Source organism: Hyperolius riggenbachi, chromosome 5 (assembly GCF_040937935.1).
Source record: "Hyperolius riggenbachi isolate aHypRig1 chromosome 5, aHypRig1.pri, whole genome shotgun sequence".
NCBI lineage: Eukaryota > Metazoa > Chordata > Amphibia > Anura > Hyperoliidae > Hyperolius > Hyperolius riggenbachi.
In genome coordinates this window covers 362,820,448-362,838,160 of record NC_090650.1, presented here as the reverse complement: position 1 = coordinate 362,838,160, position 17,713 = coordinate 362,820,448, and the positions used below count along the sequence as shown (strand labels likewise).

Here is a 17,713-nt window from a genome sequence, read left to right as displayed (position 1 = left end):
CCACAAGCCAGGGGACACAGGTAGTCTTGAGCAGCTCACTTTGCACACCATGTTGCAGGGGAAGGGGACATGGACACAGCAGGGTGCAAGCTGGTGAGAGCAGGATCACTAGTGCACAATCCTTACGCTCCTCGGCCAGTAACAAAACCTGCTCCACCATCTGTTTTGCTTCACTGACTCACATATAAGCCGAGGAGGTAACTTTTCAGCACATTTTTTATGTTGAAAAATTAGGCTTATATGTGAGTATATACAGTATGTTATTTAGTTTATATAAGAGATTTGTGTGTACACATATATACTGTACAGTCATGATCAGATATGTATATCTGACTTTAAAAATACAGAGACTGCATTATTGAAGCAGCACAACTAACTATTTTTTGATTGGTTTATTTCATTTTTGTGGACTAAGCAGAGCTATTACTGTATATAAATTATTTATAATGACTATTATCTGAGAAATAGAACATTTTATCATATTTTCTCTTTTAATTATAGTTTAAATTCATTTGGAGTCGGTGCATTTTCTCCCGACTCCGACTCCAGGTACCCATAAGTTGCTCCGACTCCACAGCCCTGTTAATTAAATTGTGACTTTACTTGCAGCTTCCTCCAACCCACCATAGGCTGCAAGGGTCACTAGCATCAGTGACCCTTGCACCCGCTGGTGTCTTCGTTATGGTACAACTTCGTCCTGAAGTCGTCATGGCCACAGGCCGTAAGGTCCCTTGACGTCCTCCTGGCTCCGTTCCTGGTCCCACTGGCGGCTCCGTTATGGTACGACTCCGGCCTGAAATCGTCATGGCTGCTTCCTGCTTTGCCGATATGTGTCATTACGCCGTCCGGCATCATGACGCGTAGTTCAGTATTGGAGAACTGCGCATGCGCAAGACTCTCACACCGGCTGGCATCATGACGCGTAGCTGGCCGACGTGATCACGCATATCGGCAGAGCGAGAAGCAGCCCTGACGACTTCAGCCCGAGGTCGTACCATAACGGAGTCGCCAGCGGGACCAGGAGAGGAGCCAGGATGACGTGGGGGGGACCTTGTGACCTACGGTGGGCTGGAGGAAGCCCCAGGTAAGTCACAATTTAATTTTTAATGACTGTTCAGGGTCCCTTTAATAAATCCAGGCAGAGTTTTCAGGGTTCTTCCTATTCTACTATTCTGCTTTTCAGATTAACCTCTCATAAAGTCATGTTATTTTTGTCACTGTCATTGCCATTTTTGTATTTTGTATCAATTCTGTTTATTGGTGTATACCGTTTGTATTTTTATGTATCTTATGTTTGTTTCTTACTTTGTACAGCGCCACAGAATATGTTGGTGCTTTGCATATCAATAATAATAATAATGACCCATTAAATATGCCTGTGAGACATCAGGTTAAATGCAGAACATCAACTATTGGCATGAGTTCAGGACACATTTGGGAAACACTTATCTATGTATGAGTGAGTGTGTGCCAAGCATCATTACCATCTATCGCTATCATTCATAGAAGAGCTGTCGGTAAATTAAATCCATGCGGGGAAACACCGATGTCGGTATTTCCGCCTTCTGGGTGGTCATTCAAAAAAATGTTGCCTGTTGCGGTAGGAGTGCGGAGATATCCAGCTGTAGGCTGTCGGTAGGCATGCGGAAACAGGAAAAGCTGGTGGAGTCCCTCCATGCGGTGTTCTCTCTGCTGCTGCTTGGGAGGTCTGTCCCATTCACTTACATATACTCCGCATGCCTATCGCTACATCCAGGGGAGCGGTAATCCCCGTCCACATACCGCCTGCGTTAGTTTTTATGAATTGATATTTTGTTACAATTCCGCATGGAATCACCGCATAATGCGGTGATTTATCACTCTGCTCGGGAGAGTCCGCTTCGCATGCGGAAACAGCCTTTATGAATACACATTTTGCTTGCTGGTCGGTAAAGTCGGCTGTTTTTAGCATTTCCGCCTGCGGGGAACGCTTTATGAATGATAGCCAATGTGGGTTAACTTGTCACATTGCTCTGTGCTTGCCTTTGCTGTTGATGGTTGCTCAGGTTTAGTTTCTTGTTTTGTGAATGTAATACTTTTCTAGACTCGCATTAGTCATTCTGAATTTGTAATGTATTTCACAGAAACGGCTGCAGAAGGAATTGTTGGCCTTGCAAAATGAGCCACCACCAGGAATGACATTAAATGAAAAGAGTGTTCAGAATTCCATTACACAGTAAGTATAATGCAATAAATCCAGGAGTAGATTTTACAATGTAAATAGGTGATTGTTGAACATGGAATAACTATGCAGTACAATAGAAGTGATAGTTACGCCTTGTATAACAAGGAAGTCGCCTTGTTTTGGAGCCATTAAATATACACAGACTACACATTGTTACTTGGTGTTTGGTTTAAAGTTTTGGTGTACTTTTGCTTAAAATGAGCCAGAGGTGAAAATAAAACTGATAAGAGAAACAATTCTATCAATCCTCCTATTACTAAAAATGACTTTTGTCCATACAGTATCAAATTGTTTTTATTTTTTAGATATCCTATGGTTTTCTTTTACGTTTTAAAGTGAACCTGAAGCAGGCAATAAAAAAAGTTAGATACTTGCCTACATAGAGAGAAGGCTCTGGATCCCATAGGGCAGGGGTGCCAAACTCAATCACGTAAGGGCCTAAAATCTATAACCTAGTATAAGTCGGAATTTAACCATAGGTGGCTGCTCCTCCCATTCTGCAGCGTAGCACAGTGGAGTTTTATATTTACCACCTCCCAGCACTGCTGCAGGTCTCTTCTGTTCTTCCTGACAGCCACATGCTCTGTGCTGCATACCTCTGGCTCCCGAGGAATGTCACGTGATCTGGAAAAGGAGGTATGCAACTTACAGCGCAATACTTCCGGGAAGAGCAGAAGATACACAATGCATCGCTGGAGCAAGTAAATATTACACTGCTCTTCTGCGCTACTCTATGTGGGGAGATGGTTTGGGAGGAGGTGTGTGTGTTTTACCAGCCACATGCTGGGTTGAGAGGTGTGGATTCCAGAGCGGGTCCCATTTCTGTTATGGGGCGATCTCTTGGATTATTGCTGCAGCCCAGCTCAAACTGACAATGTTTCAGTCTGAAACACTGTCACCGGTGTGTCTCTCTGGATGGGAAGTCAGTGTGCTGTTGTTCTTTTACTACTTACAATGATACACATTTGGAGCTCTCAAGGACCACATAAAATGGCAAGAAGTGCCACATTTGGCCCACGGGCCTTGTTTGACACCTGTACTATAGTCTTCCTGATACTCTTGTCTCCTCCTTCCACTGCTCTTCCCCATTGAAGTTTGGGGCTCTTAGTGCAGGTTTTTGAAGTACTTGCCTCCCCGAGTACTTCTGAGTGGATTTGTACTGTGCACACCAGTCTCAGGAAGCACTTGGCATGCAATTATTTTTCAAAGCCTTCTGAGGGGTCCCAAAGGTGAATGATTTGACAGGGGACATCGATGGAACTAGAGAGATGACTGGGAAGTTTCTATGGTATCCAGAGTCCTCCCTCTACATCGGTGAGTATCTAAACATTTTTGTTTGTTTTATTACCCGCTTTAGTTTCACTTTAAATGAACCATTAGTATGTGTTTATATAGTCTTCCTCCTACCATGAGAGTAAAGGGAATATGGAAATGCAGACAATTATTTTGTACGGTCAGGAGTTTCAGTGACTTCATACATCATCTGACCTGCACAGGGGACATTTTTTTTGACTGTCCTTTTCTGTGTTGTGGATTACTAACATTTTAAAGGACTGTCTTTCTTGCCTGTAGATACATTTTTCTTTAAATTAACAAACCCTGTGTCCTTCAATGTCCTCGCATGCTTTCTGAAAATAGAAATCACAGCCATTTTTAGAGCTCCCTGGATTAGGCAGATGCCAGGATTGTAGATTAAACGCTATTGCAGATGGTACATTAATAGAAAATACAGTTAATACTAACCATGCTAAAAAATGCCAGCTAATTATGTAGACGTATAATAAATGTTACTCTTAGAATCAGTAGCCGTTGCTGATCATGTTTATTTTTAAAATTGAAACTTAATTTTCCAGTAAACCACAAAGCTGTATTCTGGACACAAATGATCATTTGGTTCTCAGAATTAATGTCAAAATGAAGATTTCTTTTAAAATGTGTTTGTGTAAGCTGCTTTAATGATCCAGGGACTCCACGTACATTAATCACATCACTCAAAGAGTTTTACCTTGATTTTTTTTTTCTATTTTGCCAGGTGTGGTAAAAGCCTGGTAAAGTAGTAGTGATCAGTAGCAGGTGATGCTAAATATTTTTAGCCAAAGTTAAGTTCTGAGCAATTTGGAGACCAAATAAAAGATGAATAGACCCAGTCATGTTCCCCCATGGTTTAGCTCTGATGCTCATGCGCCCACTGTAGCAGCCTTGAGCAGTGCACAGGGGTCAGCATGGGATTTCTAATTGCTGAACGTGGGGCTGTGTAGACAAAGAGCAAACTGATCAAACCCATACAGGTTGGCACTGCTGCTGGCCATGGTGCAGCACAGAGCTATATAGCCTAATTCTATACAAGTAAATGAGGCCACCTGTCTTCACCTCTTAAAAAGGCATCCAGGTCCATTATTTAGAGGTGCTGCAATGTCCATGAAGGGAATCTCTGGGCAGCAGTGGTGTAGCAATGTGTTCATCACTCTGTACCATGTATGGCGTGAATAGCAGGGCTGTGGAGTCGGTATAAAAATCATCCGACTCCTCAGTTTATGAAACCACAGACTCCAGGTACCCACAATGGCTCAGACTCCTTGACTCCCGATTTCTTAAGCTGGCCACTAACTGTCCAATTTCTAGCGAAAAATCGTTTGAGCGATCAGAAATTCTGATCGGATTGGTTGTAAATAATCTCCATTGGTGGACAGAATCGATTATGAATGAGTGAAAAAAATGTTGCCCGAATGAATTTTCGTCTACTGAAAATTTGGGGTTTTTTTGGTGGTCGTGATAGGAAGCAATGATTGGTTAGTTGATGGTGTAGTGAACGATTTTTCGTCCGATCAGAATTTCTGATCGCTTGAACGATTTTTTACTAGAAATTGGACCGTTAGTGGCCACCTTTAGTCTAATATTTGCCAGGGCTGTGGATTTGGTACAAAAATCATCCGACTCCCGACTCCTCAGTTTATGAAACCTACCTCCGGCTCCAGGTACCCAAAATTACTCCGACTCCGACTTCACAGCCCTGGTGATTTTCTCACTACCCCGTTTTTGTGTTTTTCACAATAGTTGTTCACAGTTGGTCTTCTTTGGAATTTTTACTGAAATGGGGATCAGCAGACATGTAGAACAGACCCCTCCTTTACTACAGACCTTTTCCATTTGCACTAGGAAAGTCCATTGTGATACTGGATATTACCTACTTGTACGCCATCCAGCAGAAAGTGGATGTGTCTCCATTGCTAAGGCACACTTCTGCTCCACTTATCAAGCACTTTACCAGTGGCGTGAGTAGAGAACAATCGGGAACACTGCCCAGTCCAGCTGGCAAACATTTAAAGGGACTCCGAGCAGTGCAGAAACTATGGAAAGATGCATATCATTTTAAAGCTCTCTTTCTCCTCTTTCCAATGATATATAAATCGCCACCTTACGCCTTTTAGTTTTTGCTATTTTCGCGATTGAAATTGCAGCGGCTGCGATTTCAATCACGAAAATAGAGAAAACTAAAAGGCGTAGGGCGACAATTTAGGTGTTGCCAGAAAGAGGAGAAAGAGAGCTTTAAAATGATATCCATCTTTCCATAGTTACTTGTATTACACAGGACGACACTTTCCCCAGTGTCAGCAGCTCCATTCAGCAGAATGGAGCTGCTGACTTTAGTAAAAAGTCGCCCTGTGTAATACAATGTAACTATGGAAAGATGGATATCATTTTAAAGCTCTCTTTCTCCTCTTTCTGGTGACACCTAAATCGTCGCCCTACGCCTTTTAGTTTTCTCTCTTTTCACGATTGAAATTGCGGCCGCGGCAATTTCAGTTGCGAAAATAGCGAAAACTAAAATGCGTAGGGTGGCGGTTTATATATAATTGGAAAGAGGAGAAAGAGAACTTTAAAATGATATGCATCTTTCCATAGTTTCTGCACTGCTCGGAGTCCCTTTAATATTGCCGCTGAGCAAAAAGGGCGTGAGGTAATGCTGATATTCTACTATTGCTCTCTGCAATCTACTTCTCACACGAACCCTCCCCATCTACGCCTAACCTAAACCTTCCCCACTTACTTCTAACTCTATCCTCCCCCCGTATATGCATAACACTAACCCGATAATACAGTGCCACTAAATTACTAACGCATTGCCGGTATGAAAACCTGGCACCTAATTACTCCTTTGGCGCAGCATACCAAAGAGGGCAGCAGAGTTATACTGTGTACCGTAAATTAAAACTGTTCCAGTGTGGCACAACACTTATACAGTATTATACTTTCCCTTTCTCTATAAGCGAATGGTGCAGTCAGAAATGTTACTTGTGACTGATAAATTGTGAAGCTTTTATTGTTAATCTAAATGCAAAGATGAAGCCAGCGTTTTCCCGCAGGGGCTGGGTGTGTTTCTGCACCCAGTGACTGTGTGTACACAGCCTTCTAATTGATTTGGTTCCCTCTCTACCAGTGAGTGTGTCTCTGTGGTGATACAGGCCCTGCTAACGCAATGTATATGAAGAATCTGCTCTACAGCATACTGGAACAGCTGCACACTCCATTATTAGCACCAGCGTTTCACGGAAATTCAGAAACTATGAAGCTGTAAATATATAACAGAGAGCGAGTCTCTATGCGCATGTTAATTAGCCAGATTTAACACAAATGGATTATTATTGGCATGCTCTTTAGTAATCTATTAGTAATCTACAATCTATTTTTAACTTGGCTGTAAAATATATAGCTTTGTGAAAAGGGATTTTTTTTTGGCATAAACTTGTTTTTTATTTCAACTTTGAGTATTTATCTTCTTCGTTTACTAGAAATACTGATCTATTATAACCAGTAGAAAGTGGAACAGCTTGTTTGTGATTCTAGTTTGCTTTATGACAGTGCTATATATATAGTGGTTGGTTTGAAACTATCAGATTCCAGCCACCACAGGTTAGAGTTAGACTCGAACTGTTGAACAAAATAGTTAAAGGGAATCTGAAGTGAAAATAAACTTAATGACATAATGAATTGTATGTGTAGTACTGCTAAGAAATAGAACATTAGTAGCAAAGAACAGTCTCATATTGTTTCCAGTACAGGATGTTAAGAACTTCACTTGTTATATCTATGCAAAAGAGCCTCTCTGAGCTCTCCGACTTATTTAGTCAGAAAACAGTGCTCTTTTCTGAAGCACTTATACCTCAAGGAAACAGAGAAAGACAACTTTAGAAAAGATTTTTGTTCTCGTCGCCTGCTCTTTTGGATCTGCTTGGCATGTGCAGGCAACTGCAAGGCATTGGCATGGCCAGTGGGTTAGTTTCCATCCTCTGCATATAGACCTAAGCGGGTGGCAGCCACTTCCAAGACTTTACATGCACTTTTCTACGGAACAGCAGCTGTACCGTTTGTCAACTATTGACACGTGTGGCTACAAACCCTGCCACTGATTTTGCAGATAGGTGCTTAACCACACAACAAGCGCAGTTCTACTGTCAATATGATTTAGCCCATAGCTGTTAGTAGTTGCTTAATATAACACTAGAAACTGGTAGGACTTGTTGCCGTTACAAAGTCCTGGCTTAGAGCTCATTCATATGAACACTTTTGCCTTAGTTTTCCTGTTGCTTTACTGCTGGGGAAAATGCCTGTGCGGTGGGGAAAAAAGCCCTTTATGCAATGTTTTGGGAGTGGCAACCACTTCCTACATGTGCGTTGCATTTGCCTGGCGAAAAACTGTTTTCCAGCATTCGCTATTGTGCTAGTTCCTCTGCCACGCAGACACAGTACATGGTGGTGGACTGTCGATTTGAATGCAATTTGTTTGTGCTCACGTGAATGAGGTCTTATAGTCAAAAAGCAAAGGGGGGTGTGCGCGCGCTTGTGCATGCGTGTCTCAATCTAGGTGCAGGTTCCTTGGTTACAGCTTTCATAGTGACCAGTACTGTTATGCAATTCTGATGTCTGCGGAATGCTCTAGTTTAGTTTAACATGATCTCCCACTTGTGTTTTCATACTATTTATAAGAAAATGCCTCCTCTGACCATTTAAAAAGCAAAAGTAGGTGGACAGGCACGTTAACCCCTCGAGACTGGAGGGGGATTTTCCTGCAGAGAGAATCAGTGGTGAGGAGGCCATACATCTTGCCACTTCCCCACATGTCACACTACAGTCAGGACACTCCTCACGAACTCTGTTTTGGAGAAGCGCTTACTTACTTATGGCGTAAACGACCTCTTCAGCAGCACCATAGCCTGGAAGGTTAATTGCGGCTGTAGAGTGCCAGGGTGCATAGATTTGGCAGCAGACGGCAATACATTTGATAAGAAAAAAAGAGAAGAAATCAATAAGTACAGTTAGTGTTTTATGTAGGAGCAGGAAGGGTAGTGTTAGGTGTAACTGCAGTGAGGTTAATGTTTGTAGTAGTGGTAGTGAGGTTAGTGTTGGAAGTAGTGGTAGTGAGGTGCAGCGACAGTGGAAGGGTGTAGCGAAAGCAAGAGGATGGTAGGTGTAATGGCGCCATGAAATGGATCAGGTCATTTGAGTGCGGGGATCGGTAGGCAACTAATAGACGCTTGTGTAAATTATCAGAAATCAAGTGCCCAGGTGTTGTTTGGCTCCAGATGAGGATAATAGCAGTTTGACTGCTACATAGGAAATAATGGTTGCAGTTGATCGCAATCGACCAGCAACACCTAGCAGTCATTTGCCAGAATTAGTGTCAGCAATTACGAGGGGGTGGTTAGTATTATTAGGGCAAAACGGGTAAAAAGACTGGGTTAGTCGCTAGTAAAATAACAATAATTTTACTAGCTTTACTACCCAGCGCCCAACTTGCACGGTGGCACCACTACACGTACTATCATAAAGAGTTAGTGTGAGAGGGAGGAGTAGGAAAGACGTTTAACGCAAGTAGAATGTGATTAATAGTATAATATCAGCAATATAAAATTACCAATAATAAAACTGGCTACTCTGGCCTAACTCTTCTATACTAAATATATGCCTGTTTTGGGTCTGATAGGCTATTTGCGATTTATTAATTTTGACAAGCCATTATTTACCGTGCACAGATGGGATCAAATGTGTCAATAACTACTTCAATGAAAAAGTGATTTCACCATTCTGTTACTTGTTGACTTCTTTGAGGGGGATATTTAGTCACAGGTGCTGTTTGATATTTCCTTATGTGCATCTCTGGACTTGAGCTGGCATTTTTTGTCTCGTTATAAATCTATCCTGGTGTAGCATGGCTTAATAATGTCATTGTTGCAAGTGGTAACAGTGAATTTTATTTTTTATTTTGACAGGTGGATAGTGGATATGGAAGGAGCACCTGGAACCTTATATGAAGGAGAGAAGTTCCAACTTTTATTTAAGTTCAGCAGCCGGTATCCTTTTGATTCCCCTCAGGTACTGTCATACAATAAATACAGTGAAGTAATGGAATAGTGTACAGTATATGGTAAATACCAACCTCTTCTCGTGCATAGTGTAAATTAGTGTAAGCCAGCCCTTGTCAACTCTGGGCGTGGCAGCTGCTTCTGGCTTATTTTTGTAATGGTAACATTGGCTGTGGTGAGTTATAATTTAGAACAGAAACAGTCAGTTATAAAAGTACATTGCATTATTAATGACCCTCACCTTAAAGCAGGAAGATCAGCCATACTATGCCAGGGAAAAAAAACACATATATAAGTAGATAAATACTTGATCTACTTACATAACACATGTATTATACTGTCCACATTTTGATTTCAGTGAATGTTATATAGTAAATGACGAGAGTTCTGTTCCTGGTGGGGGCCATGTCTTTTGCCGACAGTTAAGGCTAACTCGTGATGTCATTTCTGCCCTTTACTTTTTTTCTTGTCTCCTCCAATCGCTGAGTCGCCTCAGCCTCGCTTGTAAACACAAGTGAGTAGGGGATTAGGTTTCAGATAAGCAGCTGGCAAGGAAACAAAGGGAAGGGGAGGAATAGATTATAGATAAAAAGAACCCCCAGCATGCAATTCTTTGGCATGACTACTAAAGGGTCAGTGGTCCTTAAGTATGTGATAACTCCAAATCATAACAGCAGAAAAAGTTTTGAATGCAGCATTAGCATCTTTATCACTTAATACACTCAGACCAGTTGCTGTTGAAATTTGATTTTTATGGTGACGATACCGCTTTAAAGTGAACCTAAAGGCAAAAAAAAAAAAAAATGAGATGAACTCACCTGGGGCTTCCCTCAGCCCCCTGCAGACGATCGGTGCCCTCGCAGCTCCGGTCCGATGCTTCTGGACCCGCCGGCGACGACTTTCGGCTTCGCCGTCACCGGCCGACAGGCATGGGAACGCGAGTGATTGTTCGCGTTCCCAGCCTGTATATCGCCCCCTATGCTGCTATTGCGGCCTCCTGGTCGCAATAGCAGAATAGGGGGCGATATACAGGCTCGGAACGCGAACAATCACTCGCGTTCCCATGCCTGTCGGCCGGTGACGGCAAAACCGGAAGTGTTCGCCGGCGGGTGCAGAGGCATCGGAGCGGAGCTGCGAGGGCAGCGATAGGCTGCAGGGGGCTGAGGGAAGCCCCAGGTGAGTTCATCTCTTTTTTTTTTTTTTTTGACTTTCGGTTATCTTTAAAGGGAAATTCCACTTTGTCATAAATTTAAAATTGTATTTAAAATTATGAAAAATTATATTTCAATTTTAAACTGCAGATAGTTGAGAATTTACAATACTGCCACAAATTGCACTGCTTTGCTATCTTAACAGTACCGTGTGTTTTGTGTAGAGTAGCGTTGTCAATATAGCGGCCATGGAGGTCCCGCTCCAACTCCTTCTCCAGAGAAGCATAATGGAGCAGTTTAATATTTACCTACTACATTGCTGGTTGGGGTCTCCTCTGACCTCCCTGACAGCCACACACTCCATGCTGCATACCTCTGGCTCCTGAGATATGTCACATGATCGGGAGCAGGAAGTAAGGAAGCAAAGAGCGTGCGACTGCCAGGAAGATTGCAAGAGACTCAGCACATCGCTGGAGCAGATAAATATTACACTGTACTGCTATGTGGGAAAATGGTGTTGCGGGGGTGAGGTGTATAGGTGTGCATGTGTTTTACTAGCCACCAGGGTGGGGTTTGTGAAGAGAGGGGTTGGTTCCATGAAGGGGCCCCGTGTTAATTATTTTGGGGGTGTCCCTGGGTTATTGTTGCACCCCAACTCAAACTAACAATGTTCCAATCAGAAACACCGTCACCAGTGTGCTCCTCCGGAAAGACAAGCAGTGAGCTGTCTTTCTTTTGCTGGACATTTTAAGCTCTCGAGGGCCACATAGACTGTCAAGGAAGGGCCGCATTCGGTTTACTGGCCTTGAGTTTGACACCTGTGACTTGGACAAATCCATTCTCTGGAAGCAAACTGACACATCAGCTTGTGCATTGAATGTTGAGGAATGGCTGTGTTTTCATGTACACATAAAGACAGAGCGAACTAGCAGAAGAGTTTGCCATCAGTGTTCGGAATATAGAACATAAAAATGAAAGTCGTGAGTGTGTGTCAACAATGTGCAATATCTCACGTAAAGCACTAGTTTAGGCTAGTATTTTTATTGCACATGGAATATCTTGTAATTCACCTTGCATATAAATTTCTTTTTAAAAAATTCTGAATTCTGAGTTTGCAATAGTGTTTGGTTAAGCTGAACAAAAGTCCAAACTCCAACTACCTTTTCATTAGCCGCCAGTCTTTCCCTTTTGAATAGAAAGCTGAGCCTGCCGACAAAAGTTAGCTAAGGGAATAGGGGGTATGAAAATGGGGTGAATAATGACATACTTCCCTGAGCACCTTTTTAGACGCAAAGAATTCTGGAGAGGTGGAATAGGGCTTTAAAGCAAATCTGAAACGAAAATAAACGTATGATATTATGTATTGTATGTGTAGTACGGATAATAAATAGAACATAAGTAGCAAAGAAAAGTGTCTCCTGTTGTTTTCTAGTATAGGAAGAGTTAAAACACTGGAGTTGTTAATTATGCAAAAGAGCTTCTATGAGCTATACGACCAGCTTGGTCGAACTCAGTCCTGTTTTCTGAAACACTTAAACAGCCAAGAAACGGTGAGAGACAGCTTGGGACAAGGTTTTACTGCAGGAAAGTTCAAAGGGTCATTAGCTCTGCTCTATTTTACAGCTTAAAATACAGAGTGTGGTTTCTTAACTGCTAATAGGACAGAATGATGCAATGTTATAAATAAAGCTATATAACTAAAAAATACAAATATGAGACTCTCTTCTTTGCTACTAATGTTCTATTAATTATCCATACTACACATACAATTCATAATCATTATTCTATTTTCGCTTCAGTGTTACTTTAAAGGGGATCCAGGCCAAAGCTCTGGTACAAAGTCGCATACTTGCCTAAGAAGAGGGAAACCTCTGGATCCGAATGAGGCTTCTCACAGCATCCTCCAGTCCCTTCTTGCAGCTCACAGACCCTCCAAAGATTACTGACAAGGGCTTATCAGTAAACTGAGCAGGGCCACACACCTCTTCAAGCAGAGCGTAGCCGAGCTGCTCATGCACAAGCGGCCCTGTGCTACTGTGCAGGCGCGGCTGTACTCTTGTGACGACAGCACGGCCGTGCCCATGCCAAAGAGGAGAGCGGGCCCGATCAGCTGGAGGGTCTCTGGCAGCGGCGAAGGACCGGAGGACAGTGGGAAGCCTCTGGAGGATCCAAAGGTTTCCCTCTCCTTAGGTAAGCGTTTCTGAACCTGAGCTTTTGCTCGGCTTGTCTTTAACCACTTCGGTACCAGCAGCCTCTGCCCTCTTAAAGCGGTATTGTCACCATAAACATCACATTTTAACAGCAACTGGTCTGAGTCTATTAAGTGATAAAGATGCATTCAAAACTTGCAAAACTTTTTCTGTTGTTAGGATTTGGAGTTATCACATACTTTATGAGCTATGGCCCTTTAGTAGTCAGTGCCAAACAGTTTAATGCTGGGGGTTCTTTTTATCTATACTATATTCCTCCTCTTCTATTTATTTCCCTGCCTAGCCTATCTGAAACCTGATCCTCTGTGCACTTGTGTTTACAAGCAAGGCTGAGGTGACTCAGCGATTGGAGGAGAAAAGAAAAAAGACAGTGCAGTTCCTATTATACACCTCAGTAAGAGTGTCTGAAGACTCTAGGAGGAGGGCAGCTAATGAATACACAATGAGCAAAAGAAGGGGGGAGGGGGGGGGGGAAGAGTCAGGTAGGATATGTCAGAGGTAGCTTAGCAAGATGGCCACTGCCTAGAATAGTATTTTCTGTGTTTCCTTTATAAAATTCACAGGAATCATTACGTGGATAGCACAATACATCTGTTATGCAAGTAGAACTAGTATTTATCTACTTATATATGTGTTTTTATTTCTAGGTTAGCATGGGTGTCGCTTGTTCTTTAAGGACCAGAGGCTGCTGGTACTCTAAAACGCTGCCTCCCAACGAATCGCCACAAAAATCCGCCAGTCATGCCGCTCTGTCCCCGCCGCAGGCTTCCTCTCTCTGCCATCTCTTTTGACAGCACAGCGCTGTCCGCCGGTCAGGAGTCGCTTTCATTGGCTCCTGACCCTGTCAATCAATGTAAGCCAATGGGATTGGCTTACAGTGATGACAGGGCCAGGTGCCAATGAAAACTGCTCCTGACCTGCACACAGTGCTCTGCCGTCACAGAGACGGCAGGGCAAACGAATTGCGGCGGGGTCAAAACGGCGAGATCAGCGGTAACTGCGGGGACGCGTGGTTAATGGGACGTTGAACCTACGTCCAGTCAGGGCTGCAGCGCCACCTGCTGGACGTAGATTCAACCTACGTCGGTCCGGATCCGGTTAAAGAGAGTGTGAAGCCATTCAAAATGCTTCTTTTTACAGGCTATTTATGTTAAGCAATATGAGCAGTGCTGAAACGCCGCATTCCCGTGGCAGAATGAGGGCTTTATACCCCCCAAATCCCCGTGGAAAAAAATTGGGGAGCGCTTCCTGGTAGAGACAGAGCTTTGCGCTGTAGCTCTGCCCCTACTGGAGTCAATCTCCACTGATCGCCGCCTCTCCCCGCCCCTCTGTCTTTTTTCACTGATAGGGGCGGGGACAGGCGGAGATTTACTGCACTGGAGGCAGAGCTACAGCGTAAAGTTCTGCCTCCCCGGGCAGCAAAATCAACGACCTGGAAAGTCGTGGAATTTTGCACCGGGATTTGGGGGGGGGGGGGGGTATAAATCCCTCGTTCTGCCGCAGGAATGCGGCATTTCAGCACTGCTCATATTGCTTAACATAAACAGCCTGTAAAAAGAATTTTGAATGGCTTCAGACTCTTTTTAAAGTGGATCCGAGATGAACTTTTACTCATTGCATAATTGTGTTCCTTTCCTATTGTTTATAGGGCATTCCACAAGCCACATACTTTTTTGTTTTAGTACTCTAATTACCTATAAACGAAACCAGCCACGCCCACAGGTTTTCAGAGAGCCAAGGCACTTTCAGACAGTAGCAAGGGCTCATGGGAGCTCAGTCTGGGCAGGGGGAGGTATTACTAGCCAGAGATTTCAGAGGCAGAGTGGAAGAGGGAGGATTAGTTTTGTTTTGCTCAAGATACAGATAAGCCTGCCTCTGTGTAATGTTTACAAACAACATGGCTGCTGTCATTGTATCACAGGAAGAAATAATAATTTTCTATTAAAGCTGTTTGCAGCTAGATTTGCTGTGTAAACTATCTAAACTTTAGATATTATATATAGACAAGGTACTTGTTACAGTTAGTTTTTCATCTCTGATCCGCTTTAAGTATAATTAGCACTTCTAAAAGTATACAGAGTTGTTAAATGTTGCCGATCTGCATTCTTGTAATGAAAGAAACCTATTAGCTGACCATCTTTTTTTTCTCCATTGTTTTCATATAGCTACTTAGATTCTCCAGCTGTAGTACTTGCTAAGCTTCCCACTGAGCTAAAGGCAAATCACCTGATTGACACGCTTGTTATAAGTGAGCAGTAAACTAACACAGATGTAGTTTAGTGTACATCTATATTGAGGTTGCAGAGATGAGCAGCTTCAGAGTTTATTGGTCTCCATGTAGGATTGTGAGTCAAGGTTTATATGGGGATTTACAGAAACTGATGCATGCAAGCTCCGCTTTCCAGGGTTTAATTATAAGCAATTAAAATTTTTTAACTTAGATTATCACCTGTTACCAAAAGCAAATAAAGCAGATGGCAGTTATTACGAGCCGGTGTTATGTAGCTATGCCTGCAGCCACACCTTCACCACCACCTGTGTATGGACAGCTGGCTGCTTTATTACATCGCATACTGCTTCACCTGTGCTGTGTAAATGCTCAGAGGGCACTGTGATCCTATTCATAGTTGATGAATAATTGGGTTATTGTTAAAGCCTAAAATTGAAGGCCCTGGTTTAGGCATGTGGTTTTTACGCGTGATGTGCGGCATGTATCATAATTTGCATTGCACAAAGGTTTTTTTTTTTCATTGCAATTAAACCTTTTTTGTGTACAAGTAGTCCCTAATTTAGAAATGCCTGACTTACAAACAACCTGCCGATGCAAACGGCCTGAAAATAGCAACAAGTTAAAACTTTCTTTTCAAAAAGACCTTGTAGTTTTTGAGAAAACCAATTAAAAGTATTCAAAGAAAAAATCTTTTTTTCTGAAACTTGGGAAAATTACACTTTGCTGCTGTACACTATGCTATATAGTGAATTTCAAGTTCTGCATACACATTGTAAAGCAAACCTGTCATCCAGTGCTGAGATCCTCTGTAAGTTTGCATGCATTACGTGAAATCAATTCAATTTCAAAACAGTAATTACATATAATTGTAATCATGAGCCAAATTTGCACATTACAGTCATCAATAGGACAGAAGGCGCAAAGAGGGACAGAGGTGGTACAGAGGGACACAGTAGAGGCAGAGGTGGGACAAAGTGGGGCACTGAGGGAGCGTAAGAACAGAGGTGATATGGAGGGGCAGAGCTGGCACAGAGGGGGGCACTGGATTATTATTATTATTATTATTATTATTATTATTTATTGTATTTATATAGCGCCAACATATTACGCAGCGCTGCACAATAGATAAAAGGGTTAACATACAAGGTAGGACATACAGGAAACTCACAACAAAACAAGATCATGCAAATGATTTGATAATACAGTGTCATAGGTCAAAATAGAGCCTGTTCTAGTCCACAAGAGGGGTGATTGTCAGTAAAATTGCATAATCAAGCTGGAAACACTAAGGGAGATGGCCCTGCCAGAGGCTTACAATCTAAAGGGTGGGGGTGGAGACAATAGGTGCATCTGTTGAGAGGGTGTCTAACAGAACATATTATGGTGCTGGTGTAGGGGGGTATGTGAGCATGAAAGGGTGAGTCTTGAGATCTTGTGTGAAGGTATTAAAAGTGGGGGCGAGTCTGGTGGCTGGAGGGAGCGATTTCCAGAGAGCAGCTTATTGCGGGTGGACCTTGCATTCCAGAGGCCACAGGAAACAGGGAGCGAATGCCTAGGGATAGGGTGGATCGGAATAAGGTTATGCCAAGGGGGTGTGTGGGTAGAGTTTGGGGGGGGGGGGAAGGGAGGTGCATGGGGGTTGAGGGCCAACCCCCATGCTGGATGCAAATGAGGGCAAAGAGGTGGTACAGGGGACAGAGATGGCACATTGTTCCAACTTAAAGAGAATCTGTACTCTAAATTCTTACAATAAAAAGCATACCATTCTATTCATTATGTTCTCCTGGGCCCCTCTGTGCTGTTTCTGCCACTCCCTGCTGCAATCCTGGCTTGTAATTGCCATTTTTAGGCAGTGTTTACAAACAAAAGACATGGCTTCTAACTAGAGTGTGATAGGCTTGAGAGTAGCTCAGTCTGTGACTCATACAGAGCTTGGAGAGGGTGTGTATAGCTTCTGCCAATGACAAGCAGTGCAGCACATTCCACACAATCCAGGCTCAGCTGACAGAAGAAAGATTAGATCATATAACAGAGATAACACAGCCACTGTGCAACTAGAAAAGGCTGCAGTAACACAGACCGCATTAGAACAGGTATAGGAACTTATAGGATAGAAGAAATAAGGTTGAACATTTTGTTAGAGAGTCTCTTTAAGAATTAACCCACAGTCCCTATCTCATTCATTAACCGGGCACTACCTGTACATATATATTTTGTTTTTAAAGACTGACTGGTGTTGCAAAGCTAACATTCTATGCTAATATTAGATACAGTTTGACTGAACTGCAGTGTCTCTACTCTATCTAAACTCCTCCTTCTTATCAGCCACATAAATCGGGGAAGCTGGGAGTTGCTATCCATCAGTTTTCCCTCTGAATATAGAGATAACCCTGCCCATGGGAGGGAGCAGAGGGAAGTGGGTGTGGTTAGGTCATGTCTTGGTGTACAGCAGGGGTGTCCAAAGTCTGGCCCATGGGACATCTGCAGCCTGACGAGACTTTTCTAGTGCCCCCCAAAGCTCTTTTTATTTGTAATTC

At 42.9% G+C, this 17,713-nt stretch overlaps 1 protein-coding gene across 3 annotated transcripts in view; it reads left to right on the top strand.

Moving 5' to 3' along the window:
- UBE2W (ubiquitin conjugating enzyme E2 W) overlaps window positions 1–17,713 on the top strand; it is a 68,149-nt gene that overhangs the window by 28,877 nt on the left and 21,559 nt on the right. For all 3 annotated transcript variants that reach the window (XM_068237510.1, XM_068237512.1, XM_068237511.1), the window contains exons 2-3: window positions 2,124–2,215; window positions 9,493–9,595. In XM_068237510.1, coding sequence (XP_068093611.1) covers window positions 2,124–2,215; window positions 9,493–9,595 — 195 coding nt within the window. The remainder of the gene's footprint in view (window positions 1–2,123; window positions 2,216–9,492; window positions 9,596–17,713) is intronic.